Source organism: Sciurus carolinensis, chromosome 13, assembly GCF_902686445.1.
Source record: "Sciurus carolinensis chromosome 13, mSciCar1.2, whole genome shotgun sequence".
Taxonomy (NCBI): Eukaryota; Metazoa; Chordata; class Mammalia; order Rodentia; family Sciuridae; genus Sciurus; species Sciurus carolinensis.
This window is the reverse complement of record NC_062225.1, coordinates 90,217,418-90,238,146: the sequence shown is the minus strand read 5'-3', so window position 1 is coordinate 90,238,146 and position 20,729 is coordinate 90,217,418. Positions and strand designations below refer to the sequence as shown.

Sequence of the window (20,729 nt, the reverse complement as noted above, 5' to 3'; positions counted from 1 at the left end):
GGTTTAAAAATAGCCTTGTTGTAAATTTCTTAGCAAATATCTGCAGGTGATGTTTGTGATCTACCGCCCAGGGGCCCATCTCCCTATCTTCCCAGCCTTATCCCTTCCTCCTGACGTCACGGGAATGCACACTAGAGACCGAGGCAGAGAGGCCTCCTCTCCAGCTAAGCTCCTCCCTGGCTCTGCACTGTCCAAGAGCACTGCAGGCTCCAGCCTAGGCCTGACCTTGGGGACCTGGCAGATGCTGGCCCCTTCCCTGACCCCTGAAGCAGACCATGTGTCCCTGCCCAGCAATCCTGCTGGGATGTTTTCCCTGCTCTAACAGTGAGTGTACCTCACGTACTTTGGAATTCCCTGACCCTTTGGCTGACTTGCAAACCAGAAATGTTGACCAGATTGGCACCTCAACATTGCTTTTTATACACCAAATTGAAGTTTCCTGGATTAAGGTAAAATGAGACCTACAGCACAAATAAATACACAGACCAAAACAAAAAAGTCTTTCATAAAGGAAAGTCTCAAAAATTTAGAATTGAGGCAAAGATAGAAAATATTGGGTGCACTGAAACCAATTAAATGTCTTAATAGCTTAATTAAGTGTGTTTCTTAATTTGCTGAATTCACGTCTCTATCAAATTGGATTAACTCCTAGGATACAATTCTTTCTTCCTTCTGAGCAATATGGCTTCAGGACGTGGAGTGTGCAGCACTGTGCTCACGTGTGATGTGCCTGAAACCCGAGTCTTTTGCAACTCCACTTGATCTTCAGTCAGTGCTGCATCTTCCTGTGGGACCACTGGACCATTTCCTGGCCAGGCCCCTGTGGACATGTTAGTATGCTGTGGCCACCATAACAAGACACAAGATGGGGTCGCTGAAACAGCAGAAAGCGTCTGTCCTCAAAACTCAGGTGGCCAGAAGCTAGACCAGGTGCCCGCAGGGTTGGTTTCCCCTGAGGCCTCTTCCTCGCCGGCACATGGCCCTCTTCTCCTGCATCCCCGGTGGTCTTCCCTCCGTGCATTTCCTCTCCTGATGAGAACCCCAGTTGTTTAGGGTCACCATCATGCTCTCATCTTTACCTCAGCCCCTCTAAGTCCCTGTCCCTACATATGTCATGTTCTGAGGAACTGGGCAGGGCGCAGCATTGCCCCTAACTCCTCCAACGGCTGGCTTAGTGTGTCTGAGGACCGCGAAAGGTCACGGCTCACTCACCCGTCCTGTGTCCTCCACTGAGCACCTTGAGTCGGTGAGCTTCACTCTGAGAATCCAACAGAAAGAAAACCGGGCACATAGTTTGCTAAGTGAACCATGATATCATAAGTTTTTATGTTCATTTTCACTTGTCTCTGTCCTATGAGGAGAGGTAATATTTCTTTTTTTTTTAATTTTTAAATTTTATTTGTTCTAATTAGTTGTACATGACAGTAGAATGCATTTATGTATTTTGATAGATTGTCCGTGAATGGAGTGTCATCCCTCATTTCTCTGATTGTACATGTTGCAGGACCACATGTGTCATGCAGTCACATGTGTACATGAGGTAATAATGTCTGTTTCACTCTGCTATCATTCCTACCCCACACCCTTTCCCCTCCCTTCACTCCCCTCTACCTCATATAAAGGAACTCTATTCTTCTCAATCCCCTGCCCTTATTGTGAATTAGCTTCCACATATCAGAAAAAACATTCGGCCTTTGATATTTTGGGTTTGGCTTATTTCACTTAGCATGATATTCTCTAACTCCATCCATTTACCAGCAAATGTCAGAATTTCATTCTTCTTTAAAACTGAGTAATATTCCAATGTGTGTGTGTGTGTGTGTGTGTGTGTGTGTGTGTGTATGTATGTATTTCTTTATCCGTTCATCTGTTGAACTGGAACAAGACAGAGGCGTAATATTTCAATGACACCAAAATATATACCTTCCATCTGTATTAAATATGTTAGAGATATTGAAGATCCAATATCTTTAGTCATAAAAAAATTTCTGTTCATATTTTTGAGCACCAATTTCAAATTCCCAGGACAGAGTCTCTGATAGTCCCAGCTGAATGTTTAGATTGAATAAACTTGCCAGTAGAAAGCTATCATGGGAGAAGAGATCTGGGGGCTGGGAAGGCTCTTCGAAGAGGTGACTTTGAATAAATGAATAGCATAGCTATATTCCTAGGAAAAATCACAGGCTTCAACATATGCAGAATTACAGAAGGAAAAAGAAAACTATTCTAACCATTCTGCTCACAGGGGAAGCAAACACAAGGCATTATAACATTCATAAATGCAGTAACTAATAAATAATAAAACAAAAAAGGAAACCTAGACTTTTGAAACCCTGCCTACATAGATATGCTTTAGGTAGTTTATTCAGGTGGGGAAAAGGAAATGAAAATCAGCAATAAGAACACAGTAGAGGGTAGAACCATTACACAGAGGCCCTGAGGAGAGAAAATACACTGCAAACAATTCTACATTAACAAATTTGCATATCACAAAATAAACAAGCTCAGAAAGTGAGAATTAACCAAGTAGACCCAGGAAAGAGAGATGCGGCCTCGGCCTGAGTCGCACGCAGAAAGCTGACCGGCAGGAGGAGGAGCAGCAGATTGTAAGCCACCTCCCAGCCGGGGCAGACAAAGCCCTGGCTGCACAGGACATCTTTTTCTTTTCTGACACTGTGTGGGCTTCCAACTTAAAGGACATTGCTGTACAGTGTTGTAGGGTTGGTTTTCTCTCTAAGAAATGAAGTTTATGTGACTACCTGTGAAGAAAGTCAACTGGCAGATCCAGGTGTTCTTTGGTTGATCATTTCTATGGAAGCACAGAGCTGTTAGCCATCCCTACCCAAACCTTGGAAATATGACCCCCTAGAGGGTCTTCCTGTTAATGTTTGGGGATCCTGGGATGTACACACTGGGCAACAGACCTTACCATACCAACTTTCAGGTTCATTTTCCACAAACATCAGGACTGATGATGTGCACTCCATTCATTTTGGGGGTAAGGAATTTGAACGGGCACATCACAAAAGAGAATATCCAAATGGCTTACCAAATGAACCAAAGGATGCTTAAGGACATCAGTTATCAGGAAAGTGGAAACAAACTATACTGAGTCTTCACAATATCCCCAGGACTAAAACAAAACAAAACAAACAACATCTTAGCAATGACAATGCCAAGCAAGAGGGAAGACACTGATAACTGATCACTGTGGAACAAAGGAGGTATGCTCTCCCAGGAAACACGTGTGTATCTTAGCAACCGACTCCACTCCTGGATTCCATCAAGTAGCCAGGCATGGCCCAGATACGGGCCTGCGTGCGTGTAAGAGACAGGTGCAGGGAAAGAGGGGGCACAATAGTGAAGCATCCAAAGCCTCATCACCACAGCTGAGTAACCAGCTGGGCTGTGTGGACATGACCCCACCTAATTCATAAAACGCCTGTGTGAGTTAGACATTCCTTTGCCCCAGACGACCAACCAGTTAAGAAATTTTGAGGTAGGATTCAGCTCTTAACAGGCTTTTTTTTCAAAAAGCCCGTGTTGTTATTTTCTGTGTTATAAATATAATTGACCTGATTTTCATTTCTTCATACACATGTGATCTAGCAAACTGCATTTCTCAATTGAGCCAGACCATAGTATGAGAGTTTCAAATATATTTTGCTCAGATTTCAGGAACTTGAGTCACATGGATGGTTGTATAATTAGCAATCATTAAACAGAATTTTGCAGAATTTGCTTTCGGTTTCTGTTCAGGAAAATGAGTCCTTTCTGTTTCCATTCAGAATAACAATAGCTAACCCTAACTGAGCACTTGAAGTTCTCAGGCATATTCCAACTGATCAGCATGAAGTAGCATCTGGACCTTAGCAGAGATGTGGGCCATGTGTGTGACTGTGTCTGACTGTGTGGTCCTGCGGAGGAGAAGTTGGAGCTTCAGCAACACAGTAACCTGTCAGGAGGCATGGCTGACTTCTGAAGCTCAGCCTGTTCAACTTTGCTCAGCTCAGGGGTGCCTGAAGACACATGATTCAACACCACCCTTTAGAAAGGGACAAGAGGAAGGGTGGCTGCAATTCTTCTGAGAAAACTGTAAAAATAAAGAAATGACCAGCCACAGTGACTTTTGCCAATCAGGAAGCAAGTTAGAAAAACATCCTATTTTCCTAGCTGGGAATGTCTGTTAGAAATAGTATAAAAGTTCAGGAAAACATGTCTACATGTTAACACTGTCACAACAAACCATGAAACTAGATGACTGAAGTCCCTGTGCCTTTTACTGTCATTCCAAGACAGCCCCCAGGCTGGCAGGTCCACAGCCATCCTCCTCCAACCAAGCAGTCTCTCAACAGCAACAACGCGTGGCTAGAACCATGGCCCTCGAGTTGTGCAGTAGATCTCTCCAACCTCCTCCTCCTTTGACCATCATCTTCCCAAGTCCTCTCCTCCACCCCTGAGAACCACCCTTCTACTTTCTTCTTCTAGGAGTATAAATATTTCTATTCCACACCTCAGTGAGATTGCAGCCTATGTCATTCTGTGCCTGGCTTATTTCACTTAGCATCATGTCCTCCAGGCATCCATGCAGTTATAAATGACAGGCTTTCCTTATTTTTCAAGGCAGAGTAGTATTCCACCGTGTGTGTGTGCACTACATATCCTCACCCATTCATCTGCAGATGAACTCCTCGTTTGCCTCCAGATCTTGACTGTCACAGACAATGCTGCAGTGAACATGGGCATGAAGATGTCTCTTCCATGCCCTGATTTCCTTTCCTTAGGAGAAATACCCAGCAGTGAGTCCTAAGGTAGTTCTCTTTGACTTTCATAACAAACTTTCCCTAAGCACTTCCTCTGAAGCATTATAGGACTGTAACCATTGTCACATTATTATACTGGCTGAGCATCAAAAAATTCAAACCTGAAATGCTCCAAACTGGCAAGTCAGCACCAACATGACACCACAGAGGAGAGCTCACCTCCTGAAACTTTGTTTCATGCACAGAATTATCCAAAACCTGGGGTAAGACTACCTCTGGTTGTGTGTTCAAGGTGCATGTGAAAATGGATGAATTTCATAATGAGGCTTAGGTCTCATGCTCAAGGTATCTCACTGCATATATGCAGATACTCCAAAATTCAAACAAATCCCAAATCTGGAACGTTCCTGGTCCCCGACTTCTTGGATAAGGCTGCTCCATCTGTGTGGGAGCAGCATGACCCATAAAGAGGGAGCCATGTGTGTCTTCCAGGCAGAGAGACAGAAGTTTCAGGGGGGCAACCTTTGCACATGCTCAGGCAGAGGGTGAGGAAGGGAAGGCAGCCTGCTCACCCCAGTCCTGAGCCTGTGTCTTGGCCCTGTTTCAACTTTCCTTCTCAGGAGGAGGAAAATCGAAACTGCAACTCAGCTGACAGTTACTCAGAGGTGTGTCCCTCTGCCTGTGACAGGAGGCTCAGGGGCGGGGCCCTTTCCACCTTCATATAACCGTGCCGGTGGCTCCGTGTGTCTGTGGCCACCATGCGGATGCTGCTGCCCTCCACGCTGGCTGAGCGGCTGCTCACTGCTTTCAGAAAGCCTCTGCTCTGCTCCCTTTGGAGGAGCCTGGCCCCACTGCTGTATTGGCTGAGGGCTGCCTTCTGGTGGCCAGATACAGAGAAGGGACAGCAGCAGGTCAGAGAGGAACCTGAGGAGAGCCAGGAGGAAGAGGACAGCAGTCTGCCCATCACCCCCACGAGTGTCAATTACCACTTCACCCGCCAGTGCAACTACAGGTGCGGATTCTGCTTCCACACGGCCAAGACGTCCTTCGTGCTGCCCCTGGAGGAGGCCAAGAGAGGGCTGCTTCTGCTCAAGGAAGCTGGTGAGTCCCAGACCAGAAAGAAATCGGGATGCTCAGTCCAACACAGGGAGCCATTCAGACCAGGAGGCAGGCCTCACGGGCAGGAGGGCCCCCAGCACCTCGGACGTGCTGTCCCTGAACAAGGGCAAGGCAGGTCTGCAGGCAGGAGGCCTGGCCAGGTGGGCGGTGGGCACACCCACCCCTGCTGTGCGCAGAGGTCTGTGCACAGGGCAGCCCCGGGCCCCCAGCGTTTGGAAATAGGTCAGGCAGGTCATGGCTCTTTCAGAACTTGTCCAAGGCTCTCAGGAATTTGTTTTTTCCCAGAGACATTTAATGAGCAAAGTTGAAAACAAACGGAAACAAACAGGACATGTGATGTAAGAACAGCAACAGTCCAGCCTTTTCTTTGGACCGCATGGGCTCTTCGTATGGAACTTTTAGAAACTGTTTCTGACACATGCTGGGCCTTGCTCTTGAGAGCTGCTCACTTGCTCTACACCTGCACACCTTCCTGGCCTCACAGGGCAGCCTCAGCAGGGAAGTCCAAGCGCGGCTCCTCCCCTCCAGCCTGTTCTCCTCCCTCCTGTCTTTCCTAGAACAAACACCCCCTGAGCCGCAACTTCGCAAAGTCGCTGACTTCCTTCTCACCCTGCTTAATATTTTAACCCAATGGTTGCGGACATACCCCAAATCACACGCAGCCTACGTGCACAACTGGGTGGCTTCCCAAAGCAGAACCCCAGGTGCGAGGCTCGCGGCTGCAGAAGGAACCCAGGGCCAGGGTCCCCAGTGTCTCTGCCCTCCAGTCAGCATGCCCCCAAGCAGGGAGCATGGCTGGTTAGTGCTGCCTGATTCTGTCCACTTGACTGGCTCTGACCTGTTTTGCTCCACCTTGTTGACTTGTTATCCACAGCTGATCTTTCAAGTAAAGACGCATCACCTTGTCCTTCTCAGTGTGGCCTTGCTCAAGCTCTTGTCCTCCCTCTGCAGGATTCTTACCATTCATCTCATTGACTCTGCTTTCCCTAGAATAGAGCCATCTTACCAAAACACAAGATTTTAACTTCAGTCCTCAGCTAGCTCTCTCTCCCAGGTCTTAACAAAACCAGCTTGTAAGCCTTGATGTCAAGGTCATGGTGAGCTGTTTCCAGCCTCCTCTACACCATACCTCCAGAGATGGTTCTGCTTTGCGAACCTCCAGGTTGCCACATTGCACCCTTTGACTTCTAACCAAGTCAGCTCACCTGGGTAAAGAACTCCCAACATTCAGGTGCATCTACGTAGAGGAGGGAAAACAAGACAAAAACAAAATCTTCAAGTGATTTTTCCCCCCGATTATACCCTAAATCAAATGCACGGTTATTCCAACGGGGTTACGGTGGGGTTGGTTTTGGGAACACAAATTAGGGAAGGTGAGGATAATGAGAAATCTTCACTTTTTTTTTTTTTTTTAACATGGAGAAAATATTGCCTTTGCTCTACAACAAAAGTGGATGGAGTTAGGGGTGCAGCTCAGGGCTCAGGTGCTCCCCGCACATGCATGAGGCCTGGGAGATGCCCAGGGGGTGGAGGTGAAGGGAACTGTGTGGCTTGTCCTCCGCAGGCATGGAGAAGATCAACTTCTCTGGCGGAGAGCCCTTCCTTCAGGACCGCGGCCAGTACCTGGGCCAGCTGGTGAGGTTCTGCAAGCAGGAGCTCCTCCTGCCCAGTGTGAGCATCGTGAGCAACGGCAGCCTCATCCGGGAGAAGTGGTTCAGGGACTACGGTAAGCCCTCCAGGCGCCTCTGCCGAGACCGCTGGTTCCTGTGCGTCCTTCCATCCTGGGCCTCGGGCCAGACTTCCTGGGAAACTGGAAGGAAAGAAAAACAAATCTTGTTTCCTCTAATCGCCCTTCCAGCAAGACGCCATGGGCGTCTTGGTTACGCAGGGCTCTCAATAAACAAGGGCGCGAGTCAGGGAAGCGAGCGTGCTAGGAAGCCTGACCCTTCTGTACCTTCCCACTTGGCGAGTTTTAAGACCTATGACCTACACTTGGCCACTTACTGAGGAAAATAAACACACTTTACAGCCGTGTGATAAAACATCTCCGCTGGAGCTAGTTGTACCCAAAACTAATCACATCCGACATGGTGTTTGGATTGGCCGATTTCAGAGCTGCGAGGAGTTCCTCTGCATAGCCAGGATTAAGAGCCACCAGGTCCTGGCCTGCGGGTGGGTCATGTCCCTGGAGCAGTGCCTGGCACTCGGGCAGCACTTAGAAAAGGTCACTATGGTTTTTTCAGACAATTATAACCTGTTCTTAGAGCTTCACTCTCTCTTGCTTTGCTGAGCCATCTGAGCTTTCAGATCATTTGAAGAAAACTGCCATGTTCCATCTTTTGGGATATTGGCCAGAAATCTGCATTCGAATACCCATCCTGAGATGGGGAAGAGGGCTGGGCGGGTGGGCGAGAGCCATCTGATGAAAGCTAAGCAGGAAGAGAGGATTCGAAGTTTCAGGGGAAGGGGAATCGAGGAAGAGCCTGAGCCATGTCTAAAAGCAGACCAGACAAGGGGACACAGGGCGGAACTGGGCTTGGAAGAACAAGGCGAGGTTTGGGAGCCAGATTCAAAGAGACAGCAGAGGATTCTGGGAAGCAGTGTGACTGGAGACCAGTCCACCAGGGTTCTTTTGAACCTGAGCAATGCTGTCCCTCCAAGGTGGACTGGACCTGTCCATCCTGCGGGGTGCTTTGTAGGGGCAGCAGGACTTCCGCATGGCCGGGACAAATGCTGGGAAATGTGGTGCACACTCAGGCATTTGGAAGTTTCCAAGAGAACTCAACATCATTGGCAGGGAGACAATAGGAAAGGGTGAGGACTAGGGAGTGGCAGCAACGGCCCTCTCCATAGTGGCCAAGTGACCACTGATGAAGAACTTTAACCCATTTTTTTGCACTATATAAAATCTTGCCAGATGCTCAAATTATTGAAAATACATAAAATCTGCCTCCTACATTACACCTCCCAGCTAAAATGCTTTCAAATAATTTGAGATCTTTTTAGATGCTTCAGGAGTCATCAGAATGTGTGTCTGTATGCCCCTCGGGCCTCTCCAGTTGTCCTTCTCTGGTTTAGAGGGCCAGGAGTGGGTCTGTGCATGAGAGGAGAGGAGGGCTCTCCCAGAGCTCCCCCACTGCTCCAAGTCTGCCAACCTGTTGGAAGGCCATTCGTGGCCGAGACAGGGTTTAGGAGAGCCAAGCTACAGAGTCGAATGGCAGGGCAGAAGTGTGTGTCAGAGTCCTCCCCACCTGAGGTCACACCGACTGGGCTTTCTGTCCAGCAGTGAAGTGCAGGGACTTGTTTGGAGTGTCTCTGTTCAGAAAGGCTCACGGGAACCTTAGGATCCAAGACACCAAATGCAGAGTGAGTCACTCAGGTACCTACTGTCATGTGCCCCCTGACCCGTAAACAGTTAGATCCCGGATCTTGCTAAACAGTCCTCAGAAGTCTTGACAGGTGGAGGCAGCAGGCCCTGGGCCCTGTGTGTCATATCATCCATTGGTGATGTACAGAATGCTGTCCAGCCATAGATGCAGGGCTGGACAAGATCCCAGCATGGTTCCAGGCTCTCCTGGAAAAACACAGGGACTGAGCAGAGAGCTACTCCGTTAAATCCCTCTTCCCAAGAGAGGTGATCAGAGGAGCTGAGAACTGGAGGAAGGGATGTCAGAGTGACCAGCAGAAGTTGAAGGGACACGGCAGTTGATGTGGAGATCTCCACCCACCGGGAGCCAACCAGAAGAGACAGCATAAAACCAATGGGTCTCCATGTGTTTGGCTTTCAACTTTTCTTTAGGGTTGATTCGGGATCACATGTTTAGTTAGTTGCCTTGTTCCAGGATGATATCCCATTAGAAATTTACTTGAGATGAAATTTTAGGACATTTTGATTTTTTTTAAAGAAAGTTTCTGGCTCCCATGTGTGCTAATTTCTTATTACATCTGGGTAACACACAATGATGCCTAAAAGAGGAGCTAAAATTACTCTCTTTTTTTTGTAATAGTACAGAATAGCTGCTGAAGGAGTGATGGTACTCTTGGTTTCCATAATGCCAAGGCAAATTTAAGAAAAAGCTGTTATCTGTGGGAATTCACAGTAACTTGGAAACTCAAGTCTAACCACCTTCAAGGAAGACCCAGCCCCAGAGAAGGCCTGCCGTTCACATCCTGGGAGAGTGAGAGCAACCCAGGCAGAGGCAGGTGCAGAAGACCCAGAGAGTAGAAAAGACTGTCCAGGAACCCAGGGGAGGCGAGCCGAGGCCAGGACAAAGCTCAGCGTGTTCTGTGCTCCCTCACAACCCACTATCCGAGCTCTCAATATGCCACGCGGCAGGAGGGGCGAGTTAACACCCTGGCTTCTGCTTCCAAATTCCCTGGGTTTTCTCAGTATCTAATACAGTTGTACCTGACATAACATAGAGTCTCCGTAAACATTTAGATGGAGAATCAAATGTACAAACATGTCAGGAAGAAGCTAGTGAACTTGGCCAAAAAATTAGGGATCTCATACAAAGCCATCTTTTCCATGTGATGGAAAAAGAGAAGCAAATCTATAATTGTCAGAGCTAAGTCTGGAAACCTCCAAAATATCTATCTGCTTACTTCATGAATTATATGGTTTCTATGCAAGAATAAATTAAAAATCTCCTTTAAGTACATGAACCAGAGCTCATGCACATAAGGTTTTAGAATGATCAGATATGAGTGTCCATCATATAATCATGTGTATGGACTGTGTGTGAGGTGGGTACCAGGGGTTGAACACATGAACATGGCATCTCCAGACCTTTTTGTTTTTATTTGGAGACAGTGTCTTATTAAGCTACTGAGGCTGGCCTGGTACTTGTGATCCTCCTGCCTTAACCTCCCTAGTTACTGGGATCATAGGTGGGTGCCATTGCGCCCGGCTGTCTGTACGTTTTTCAACGAGTGCTCTACACAAGTAAGAGTACAGTTCACACCTCAGCAAGTTTCATAGGTTTGAGAAAAGCATCATTTAAAAAATTAGAACAGAGATGATGCAAACAAAGTCTGTTGTATGTCAAAGAGATGTGACCTGGAGGGCTTGGTCCTTGGACAGAAAAGTTTAGCTAACCATTTTACTGCAGGTGAATACTTGGACATTCTCGCCATCTCCTGTGACAGTTTTGACGAGGAAGTCAATGTCCTTATTGGACGTGGTCAAGGAAAGAAGAACCATGTGGAAAATCTTCAAAAACTGAGGAAGTGGTGCCAGGACTACAGAGTGGCTTTCAAGATCAATTCTGTCATCAATCGCTTCAACGTGGACGAGGACATGAATGAGCAGATCAAAGCACTGAACCCTGTCCGCTGGAAAGTAAGTGCTGGGTGCTGTTCCTGCCTGACCTCAGGCTCGTCCAGACCTTTCTCTGTGTAGCTGGAAAAACCCTGACTGGACAGCTCGGGCCTTCCCGCTCGGTCCTCAGTCTCTTCCAGCTCCCTAGGCCTCGGCCTGGTTTTCGGTGCTTCTCTCTCCCTCTGAAAACTGGAACTGATGTTCTACCTGAGATATGACAAGGTTAAGGGTCAAAGGCATGGTGAGGGCTGGGGTGTCTCTGTTAAGCCTGGTGTTCTCTTAACGCCCACAGCTGACTGAGAGGTGCATGCATTCTTCAAAGAGCTGGACACCGCAGAGCTTTCACTGAATTACCTGAAGGCATTAGAGGGCAAGCCACCCTGCAGGGTAGCAGCGTGGGGCCTTTATTCCAAGACGTGGGCTGTGGGACCCACCGCAGAATCTGAGCTTCACACATGCACAAGCCAACTGATCACAGAGAGCACTGGCAATTTGCTGCTTAAAATCTTAAACATTCAAGGTTTTAAGCTGAAAAGGTTTCCCCTAATCTATTTCCATATGCAAACAAAACAAGTATAAGCTTTTTTGTTTTTAAGTAAGTATACTTTTTAAAAAATCTATTTAATAATTTTTTAAAATAGCTACATTGAACTTGAACTTTTGATGAAGTACATAAGTAGTCTGGGGTCTCAGTCATGCATCCAGGTCTAGAATGAGCCAAAAGAAAGCTAAAGGAAGACCATGGTAGGGAGGGAGGAGCGGGGAGGCAGAGACCGCGGCCAGGGGGCCGCACGCCAAGACCGAGCTTCCTCCCGGAGCCGCCTGACCTCGTCACTCTGTCCTCAGTCCCCTTGGCTTCCTTTGCTGTCATGTCTTCCTCATTCTCCTCGAATCCTTTCTCACATGTACGTACGCGATCCCCCTCGCTGCTTGGGTTTGCTCTACACACACACAAACTCACACACCCACACACCAATGTCCTCTGACACACAGTCATATACGCACTTGTTTATTTGAATGAAGATTGAAAAACAACATCAATGACTTCAGAAAATTGTCCTTAGGTATTAAGTGAAAAGCAAACATGGTTTAAAGGTATTTAGGATATATTAAAAATCAGCTAAAACAAAAATATTTTAAAATACTTTCTCTTGGTTTGAGGATCATAAATGTTTTATTTTTTATGTTTTTAATAGTCCCTGTTTTTTTCAAAGAAGAGCTATGATTTCATAGTCTGAAAATAGTGGATAATAAACTTAGATCAATTTTGGGTGAAGTTCACATTTTAAGAATGTTTGTGCTTCTAACATCGATTCCCTAAGTTCCAGGGCTGGCCCTCCTTTCCCACTGTGATGTCTCCCACTGCTGCCAAGTCCCGTGTGTCTGGCAGGGCTGGGGCTTGGACCAGGGCTGGGCCCGGGCGGGCAGCGATGTGGACCCTTGGCTCCAGCAGGCTTCCCTCATCTTTCAGGTGTTCCAGTGCCTCCTGATTGAGGGCGAGAACTCTGGAGAAGATGCTCTGAGAGAAGCACAGAGATTTGTCATCAGTGACGAAGAGTTTGAAGAATTCTTAGAGCGCCACAGAGGAGTGTCCTGCTTGGTGCCCGAGTCTAACCAGAAGGTTGTATACAGCCAATGTGCTTTCCCACCTGCCTTCGGATTGGGCCAGAGTGGGGATCTCTGCCCAAGGGCTTTGCATGTTGTCAGAGTTTTATTTGCAGAGGATTCAGCACAGAAAGGGAGGAGCGAGTGCCAGGGTCAGAAGAGCCCAGTCCACTCTGGCCACCTGCTGGCTGTGGGGTTTTCAGTGAGCTTCAGTTTCCCCGTCCAGGAAGCCAGAGTGCCCCCCAGAGGCGATGAGACTCTGTGTGTCATCACTATGTACTCTCCACCCCCAATGCCTATTCATTCTTGAAAGGATAAATTCCACACATAGACTAAGCCAAGTTGGCCAAAGTATGTCTCCACTGGGACACTTTAGGAATTACCAGAGGCAGTCACTGATCAATGCACTCTTGAAGTCTAAAGGAAAAATAATTCCTATTTTTTCTACCACAGTCAAGGAAACAACTTTCAAATGCAAGTTATGAACATTTTAAAGCAATTAATAATGCTGTATTTGAGTACATTAAAGTTAAAATTGTATGCTACACACATCATAAAATTAAAAGGATGCTACCATCATATTTTCTGTAATTACACGAAATTATTTAAAATAAAGCATCATATATAAAAAGTTCCTTAAATCAATAAGAATCTGCTAACAGAGAAAGTAAGTCAAGTAATGGGCACAAACAGTTTACGAAACGAAAAGAGTGAATAAACATTTTAACAGTCTTTGATACTATCAGTATTCAAGGAAATGCAAATTAAAATAAGAAGGGTAAAGAAGCAGGAAGAGGCAATTTCAAATGATTAGTAGGAGGATAAACCCCTATGGATTTCCTAGACAACAACTTGATAATTTATAATAGTAACCTTTTAAGTGTTCTTATATTTTGATTTTTAAATTCCTCTTCAAAATACAGGAAATCTTTATGTAAAGATGCAAAGAAACATTTATATAAAGGTCTATTACTGCAGTGTTAAAAACAATAGAAAAAAACTGAAGGTAGCCTCACTGGATGACAGGACAGGAGAATGTTGGCAGAATATACACTGAATAAAGCATACTTAAGAGTATCGCATGACAAGGATAAGATCTCCTAATATATCAGTACAGTTGAAAACCAACACACAAAATCAATTTGAACCTTAATGCTAACATGCAGAAAAGCATATCTGTACATATCCCCCAGAGTAGCGCGATTGCCCATAATCTGGTTAATGTTATAACTTTTTGTATCTTTAAATTTTTAAAAGATAAGATTCATTATTTGAAAAAGTATTTTAAAACAGGTTCCCCATCTGCCACCCCAGAATACACACACAGAAAATCTCTCCCCTGGATACTCACATAATGTGAGGAATTCCAAGGACAGAAATTCATGCCTTACGCTTTGGCTTCTGAGGGTCTCAATAAATGACTAGAGTGTGAAGGTGATGTTAAACCAAGTGCAAAGGGTTTGAAAATCCCCCATGGAGAGCAGGCAGCCATCTAGGAGAAGAGAGGATGTGCCGGGAAGCCCTCTCGCAGGGCCTGCTTCCTGGATCTTCCTACCTCCATCTTAATTACAGAGCGTGAGGTCAAAGCAAATAAGGAAAGTCATGAAAGATGGCGCAGGTTGTTGGTCTCCCTTCTTGAGTGAGGCGCCCTCTCCTGTCTGCTCCCTCAGCTTCCCCAAGGCTCCCCAGCCAGGTTTTCTTTCCCCATTTGCTCAGCAGGGACCTGCGTCTTAGGTGTTTGTTGGCCTGGCGGGTATCAGAGCAAAGTTGGGATTTTGATGCCCACAATGCCCAAGAGCCTTCTGGCCAGTTTGCTGTGAATGTCAGTGTGTTACCCCACCTCAGGGGCCGGATCGAGTGCTTGTGCTCACTAGGAGGTCTGAGGCAGCCAGGCTCTGCCCTTGGAACAGCTCCCAGGATGCAATGCTGCAGGCCCTCACAACAGACCTTGGTGGGCAGGAATTGGCCAACAATGGCCAGAGGAACAAATACCCCCTGCTGCTTGAATTGGCATCAAAAGCAGGCTGAGAAATGCAGGGGGAAAATCAAACCAACAAGATATTCATGGCTGATGAAAATGGTAAGGAATTCGGTGTCAGGGCCAGTAAAGCACAGTCAAGCTTATTTTCTTATGTGTTTTCTGTGGAGGCTTCTAAGCTAGGACACAGAACTGATTAGCTATGATAAGGACTGTGCAGGCCCCAGAGCAAGAATTATTTATCATCTGGCTCTGCACAGAACAAAACCTGCCAGCCCCTACCAGTAAGGGAAGGGGTAGATGGTCCACCTGCCCACTGGAAGCTTAGGAATTCCTCTGTACACACACAGAGCACCGCACTGTGGAGTCACCTTGGAGTAGTGGAATCTTCAGGAGAAGCCACTCCATAGTCCCAGGTGCTAGCTTGGAAGAGCACTGGCTTTGTACGTCAGAAAGAGAGGCCACCGTCAGGGAATGTTGAGTAGGGCAGTCCTTCATTTGACTCCGACCGTTGGACGCAGAGCGTCCAGTCCTGCTGAACCTGCTGGGCTCTGAAGGGGCACACAGTCCCTCTCCTTATGAGGGTCACACTAAAAGGCACCCAAGTGAGATAAGAAGTATTGGACCCAGAATAACAAAACATAAATGCACATTTTATTATAAGCAGTTGAAAAAACACACTGAAAATTATGCTTGGAACTAAATGTGTGTGCAACTTCTTCTTTGCAGATGAAAGACTCCTACCTTATTCTGGATGAATATGTGAGTATTTCTCATGAGTCATGAAATCATCCCTCAACACTCGTTAAGTAGCAAGCTCATCACTGAAATGAGCACCTTATTTGGTACCCGTTTGTCTGTCTTGGTGGCAGGTCACAGGTTTCTGCCAGTGAGTGTGATTGATATGATACAGCTGGGCAGCCCTCTGCCAAGTTCTGTGCTTAGCACTTCCACCATCAGCTGGGGCCCAGGTCTCTGGATTGGCACCAGCTGCCATGTGGTGAAGCTCCCTGGAGTCTGGCATGACTGGACCTCACGAGGGCCCCACAGCACACACGGCAGAGTCCCCTGTGATGTGGCCCTGAGCTTAGTCCCTGGCTAATTCACCTTGGCAATGGCCAAAGGAGCCCGTCCCTCCCTTTCCTCTCTAAGCACCACTTATACTGTCCTTCCGAAGGAAAGGGAGACCCATACTCTCACAACTGAAAACGAATTCACTTTCCTTTCCTTGTCTTTTTAAATTTTTATTATTTTTGGGTCCAGATTTATAACCTTTGTCAATATTTCTAATAAAAGACAAATAATTCCATTTGAAGATAAGTTTTTTGAAGAAATGAACTTGAACTAGAGCTATGGGTTCAATATTTAAATTTGATTTTCTTTGAGAAATATTTAAGATAACTTTTCCATTTCACTACTTTCAAGTTAATCAATGATGCTTTGTAGCAATATCATTTATGATCAACATGGGCTTTCTTTGTCAGGCATAAGGTAAACAGTAATAATGGAAATATTCAGTTAATAAGTCCAAGGTAAAGAGGAAAGTCAGACCATTTATTTGGGGAATGCAAATGGCCGTTGTTGGCTCAGGGCTTAGACCAATGTTCCACAACAGTCTAGTCTCTAAAGAATCAGAACAAACATAGTTGATCCAAAATTTGCTTTTGCCAATTTAACAACATTCTGATTCAACATATATGATTCACTCATCTACAAAATGCTCAGCGTAGGTCACACAAAGCGTAAAGACCTCATTCTTGCCTACGAGGTAGAAAAAGAGGCTCAAATGATTGAAATAGAACAGGATCGGTTGACCGCGAAGATGGAGGCAGGGCACACATGACTTTCCTTGGTCTGGTGCTTGCCCACCTCAGTGTCTGCTTCTTGCTGCTCTTTCTCCATTTCTTGAAAGAAGCCTTTTGGGGTGCAGATGGACCTGGCCACATGGTTCTCACACTAGCAACACTGTCCACCTGCAGTTTCCCACAGCAATGTGACCCCAAGCCTCCCAGCTTATGTGGTATCATTCCCTTCCATTTAAAGTCTCAAAACAAATTCAGATGCAACACTGGGGAGCAATCTCTCCTGACTAGCCTGGCCGCCTCCAATGGGGGACGGTGGGCTCAGGCAGTGTGCCCGTTATCCTGCTTGTAAGGCTCTCAGCTGACCTGAGCTGAGCTTCCTGGGCTGCGTGAGTAGGGAGGTGGAGTCCAGGGAGCTCAGTATCTGGCCACAGTTCTCAGTGAACCATGGTGACGTGATTGAAATGATTGAAATATCAACACGTATTTGGCATTGATACCCTAAAACGTGTTTTACAGGATAAGCTTTATGGAAACAGACTGATTTCTTTCTTGAATTTCCTAGATGCGCTTTCTGAACTGCAGAAATGGCCGGAAGGATCCTTCCATGTCTATCCTGGACGTTGGAGTGGAAGAAGCTATAAAATTCAGTGGGTTTGATGAGCGTATGTTTCTAAAGCGAGGAGGAAAATATGTCTGGAGCAAGGCTGATCTGAAACTGGACTGGTAAAGCTGGAAGCAGAGCAAGGTCCCAGCCGTGGTCTGCAGAGCCAACGCAAGGGTCTCTCTTGGTGGCCGGAAACCTGCACATCATGTGTAATTGCCTGTGGGCACTAAGCATATAAATCACCTGCCTAACTACAGTCCATACTTTAGTTAGTTGGCTTAGTGCCTTATTGTTATTGTTTTTGAGTTTAATTTTTCTTAAAAAGGAGGAGTACAGAGGAATGGAAAAAAAAAAAAAAAAAAAAAAAAAAGCCTAGCTAAGCTACCTGTGAGCAAGAGCTCAATAATCCAGGTCAAAGATGCATTTGTGAGAAATAAGCCCCAAGGATACCTGTGGGGCAAGAGTTACAGGGGGTTTGATATTTTAAGCAAATTTTCTGTGACTGTTAGCAGTGTTTCCATTTCAAGCTATTTTTCCAGTTTTGTTTTTGGTTTTATTTCTGTCTTTTTTATTTGTTTGTTTGACAGTCAGTTCCTTCCTGCTAAACATCAACTGAGATGTCAGTTTTCACCTTGGAAACATTATCAAACACTGCCTCCAATTATTTCTGCTTACTGTGCCTTCCTTCCTCTTCTGTCTTTATAACACTGGAATCTTGAACTTTTATATAGAATTAAAGAAATAGTCAACAGACACTTCAAAGAACATTAAAGAGGACTCATCTATCTCCAAGGAGTCCCTAGGAGTTGGCACCAGAAGGCATGGGGACCTCTAGATGCTGATGCTATCTGTGCGCCACAGATTCTTCTTCAAAGATCCTTGGCAAAGCCAGGGGACTCCATGCTCCCTGATGTGGAACAAGAGCAGTACTTCGATTGCTACGACCACCTCATTTTTAGGCCACAGGAGTGTCAAGCAAAAACATGACTTCATTTGAGCAGATGTTTGTCTTCACAGTTCTGAAAAGTGATAGTGTGAACTGTTCCATAAAAGCCCATTGAGCACACTTGGAGTTTATGCAGGTGAAGCCACAGCACTTTATAGTGTTTCTCAATTAATTCACTCAGTAGAAACAAGATACAATCTAGGTCACTATGAGAGGGAACCATTCCTTTCTTTTCTAGTTCAAAGAGGGAAGCACAGGAAAGAATGTCGCTTGATCAAAAATTTCTTCTTGCATAAATGTAGCATGTATTTTAATTATGTAACTTAGCTAGTATCTCATTACCTAGAATAGAATAATTTCCTATCATGGTTTCCAGCAAGCAAAATCATAGAAAAATGTTTGCAAATTTAATTAGGATGCAATTCCAGAAGACCCCACTAGGAGGCACTTTAGTGTCTCATTTCATTAAGGAGCTTGTAGAAATTCCTGTTTTATAATCTATTTTCAGGACTTGGGTAATATTTTTTTTTCTTTTTTGTGTATCCTCTTTTCTTTTTTTCCTTTTTGTAGCACTGGGATTGGAATCCAGGGCCTTTTACAGGAATTGGTGATTTTGAAAAGTGATTTTGTGACTTTTTTCTCAAAACATGTACTCCCATTTCAATGTTTAAGTCACTGTAATTCATCTGAAACATGTGTGTCCCATCCAAAATTAGATAAGTTGTTGGTATTTTATACTTTCCATCCTTTTTCAAGAGAAAAATGAATCAGGAGGCACTTTCCCCAGGGTTCTTGATGGTACCTGAATTCCATGGCTCAGGTGTAATCTGCAGGAACGTAAGACAGATTTTCCGTCCCATGAGCCTGCTTCGGCCCCGTGGGAGAAGGCCCAGGATGTCTCTGATGCGCAGCCAGGGCTCGGCCAACTGATCTGAGGGCAGGTCTGAGGGAAGCCCCAATCTTCTAAGTGGTGGATTAGATTTATTTCTATTTGAGGGAAACCAATTCTCTTTCCTTTAAGGAAAATATAACACAAAACAAGAGATGAATTGGAGATATAAACTGTTTTAAGTACATTTTCCAGCTGTCTGATCTGCTATTAACCCTCTCATTCACTGTCAGGATTTCTAAAGCTTTGATGTTTAAAATATTCAAGTGTCCCTTTTTCTTAAGAGGAAGAAATGGAAATTTTAGTATTGCAATAATATCAAGCTCACATTACACAGTGTCTTGTTTTATTTTTTTCTGTTTTAAATGTGTTAGTTTTGTAAAACATGGTGCTTTTTATTGAGAAAATAAAGCAGAGTCTAGCTATACATCTTACAGCAAGTGTAAGGGCAAATGTTTTGAGGCACTTTCAGTTACTGCTTAAGTTCAGGGTTTGTCTGGTTTATAGGCACTAACCATCTCTATTACTAGGTGATACATCACAGGGCAGTTACCTAGTTACCTAGTTTTGTTTTTTGTTGTTGGTTTTTTTTTTTTTTTTTTTTTTTTTTGGTTGTTATCGTTTTCAAGTTTGAAGGTGAGTGAGGTCCTTTTGCTGAATTATCTATTTTATCTCTATCAGAGTTTGACATCCAATTGCCGGATAGACAGAAAACCAACCAAGCAAACACTGTAGCAATAAGATTCCTCTAAGCAATAATGTATCATATGTGTTACCCTCTTGTTGAAAGTACTCTGTTAAATAAGTTGTGATTTGACAGACTGTTTTGTAACATGTAGCAATATATTAAAGTAGTTTTCTCTCAGTGGCGGGATGTTATGAAGTCTCTGTTTGGTGTGTGTTTACATTAAGTGTGTGCTTTCACAAACTGCGATTGCTAAAGGTAAGTTCCCTTTAAAATCTAATCAACACGATTATCAATATTAATAAGTCCATTTCGGACAACCCAGTCTGCAGAAAGACTGGATGGAGATGAAGCACTGCGGGAAATACTCTTTCTAGTCTAAAATCAAAGCCAACATCTTGGGGACCCAGCATTCAGAAACCTGATAATCCCATGAGGAACGACTCTGCAGGAGGCAGAGAGGAGGGCACCCAGCCCTTACCACAGACGCGAGGCCCTGAGGGGCAGAGGGCGGGGTTGACTCAACACCGCGGCTCCTGAGGGAGGCAGGGTCCTGGTTCCAGCGTCATCCCACAGGACATGCTCACCAGGCATGCCAGGTGTCCATGCACTGACCCAGAAGCCACGGGCCAGCCCTAGAGCATGACCTCCCTCTGCAGTAAGCAGTCCACACAAAGTGGCAGCGAGCTTCTCTCTGAGGACTCAGAAGACATTGAAGACTCAGTGGTGTGGGGAACAGTCCTGAACTCTGGGACAGACCCAGCACCAGAGGGACAGTGTCTGGTATCAGGTGGCATTCCAAGGCAGAGCAGGGCTTGTCCCCAGCACCCTAACTCCTTCGAAGGATCCAGCTGGCCCTGCCCTGTATGCCTCTGGCTTATGAGGAGATCATGTCTCCTCCTTCTAGTCTGCTCTCCCACCTCTCGGAGCCTGGGGCTCTGCTCCCTGGCCCCTCCTGACTTGGACCTGGTCCTCTTGAGACCTGCACCATTCTCCTAACCATCCCAGCACGTGA

The 20,729-nt window shown here is 45.6% G+C and overlaps 1 protein-coding gene across 1 annotated transcript; it reads left to right on the top strand.

Moving 5' to 3' along the window:
• Window positions 1-5,521: 5,521 nt before the first annotated feature.
• Rsad2 (radical S-adenosyl methionine domain containing 2) lies at window positions 5,522-19,584 on the top strand. The gene is made up of 6 exons (XM_047522845.1): window positions 5,522-5,864; window positions 7,447-7,608; window positions 10,994-11,223; window positions 12,674-12,823; window positions 15,515-15,547; window positions 17,153-19,584. The coding sequence occupies exons 1-6, from the start codon at window positions 5,522-5,524 to the stop codon at window positions 17,315-17,317; spliced, it is 1,083 nt and encodes a 360-aa protein (XP_047378801.1). The 3' UTR covers window positions 17,318-19,584.
• Window positions 19,585-20,729: the final 1,145 nt, after the last annotated feature.

What these genes read in the sequence shown, in the direction of transcription:
- Rsad2 (XM_047522845.1), top strand. Translation starts at nt 5,522, where the DNA reads ATGCGGATGCTGCTGCCCTCCACGCTGGCTGAGCGGCTGCTCACTGCT. An exon ending in GAAGTGGTTCAGGGACTACG is followed by an intron (nt 7,609 to 10,993) that starts GTAAGCCCTCCA and finishes ATTTTACTGCAG; the next exon opens with GTGAATACTTGGACATTCTC. An exon ending in TGCCCGAGTCTAACCAGAAG is followed by an intron (nt 12,824 to 15,514) that starts GTTGTATACAGC and finishes TCTTCTTTGCAG; the next exon opens with ATGAAAGACTCCTACCTTAT.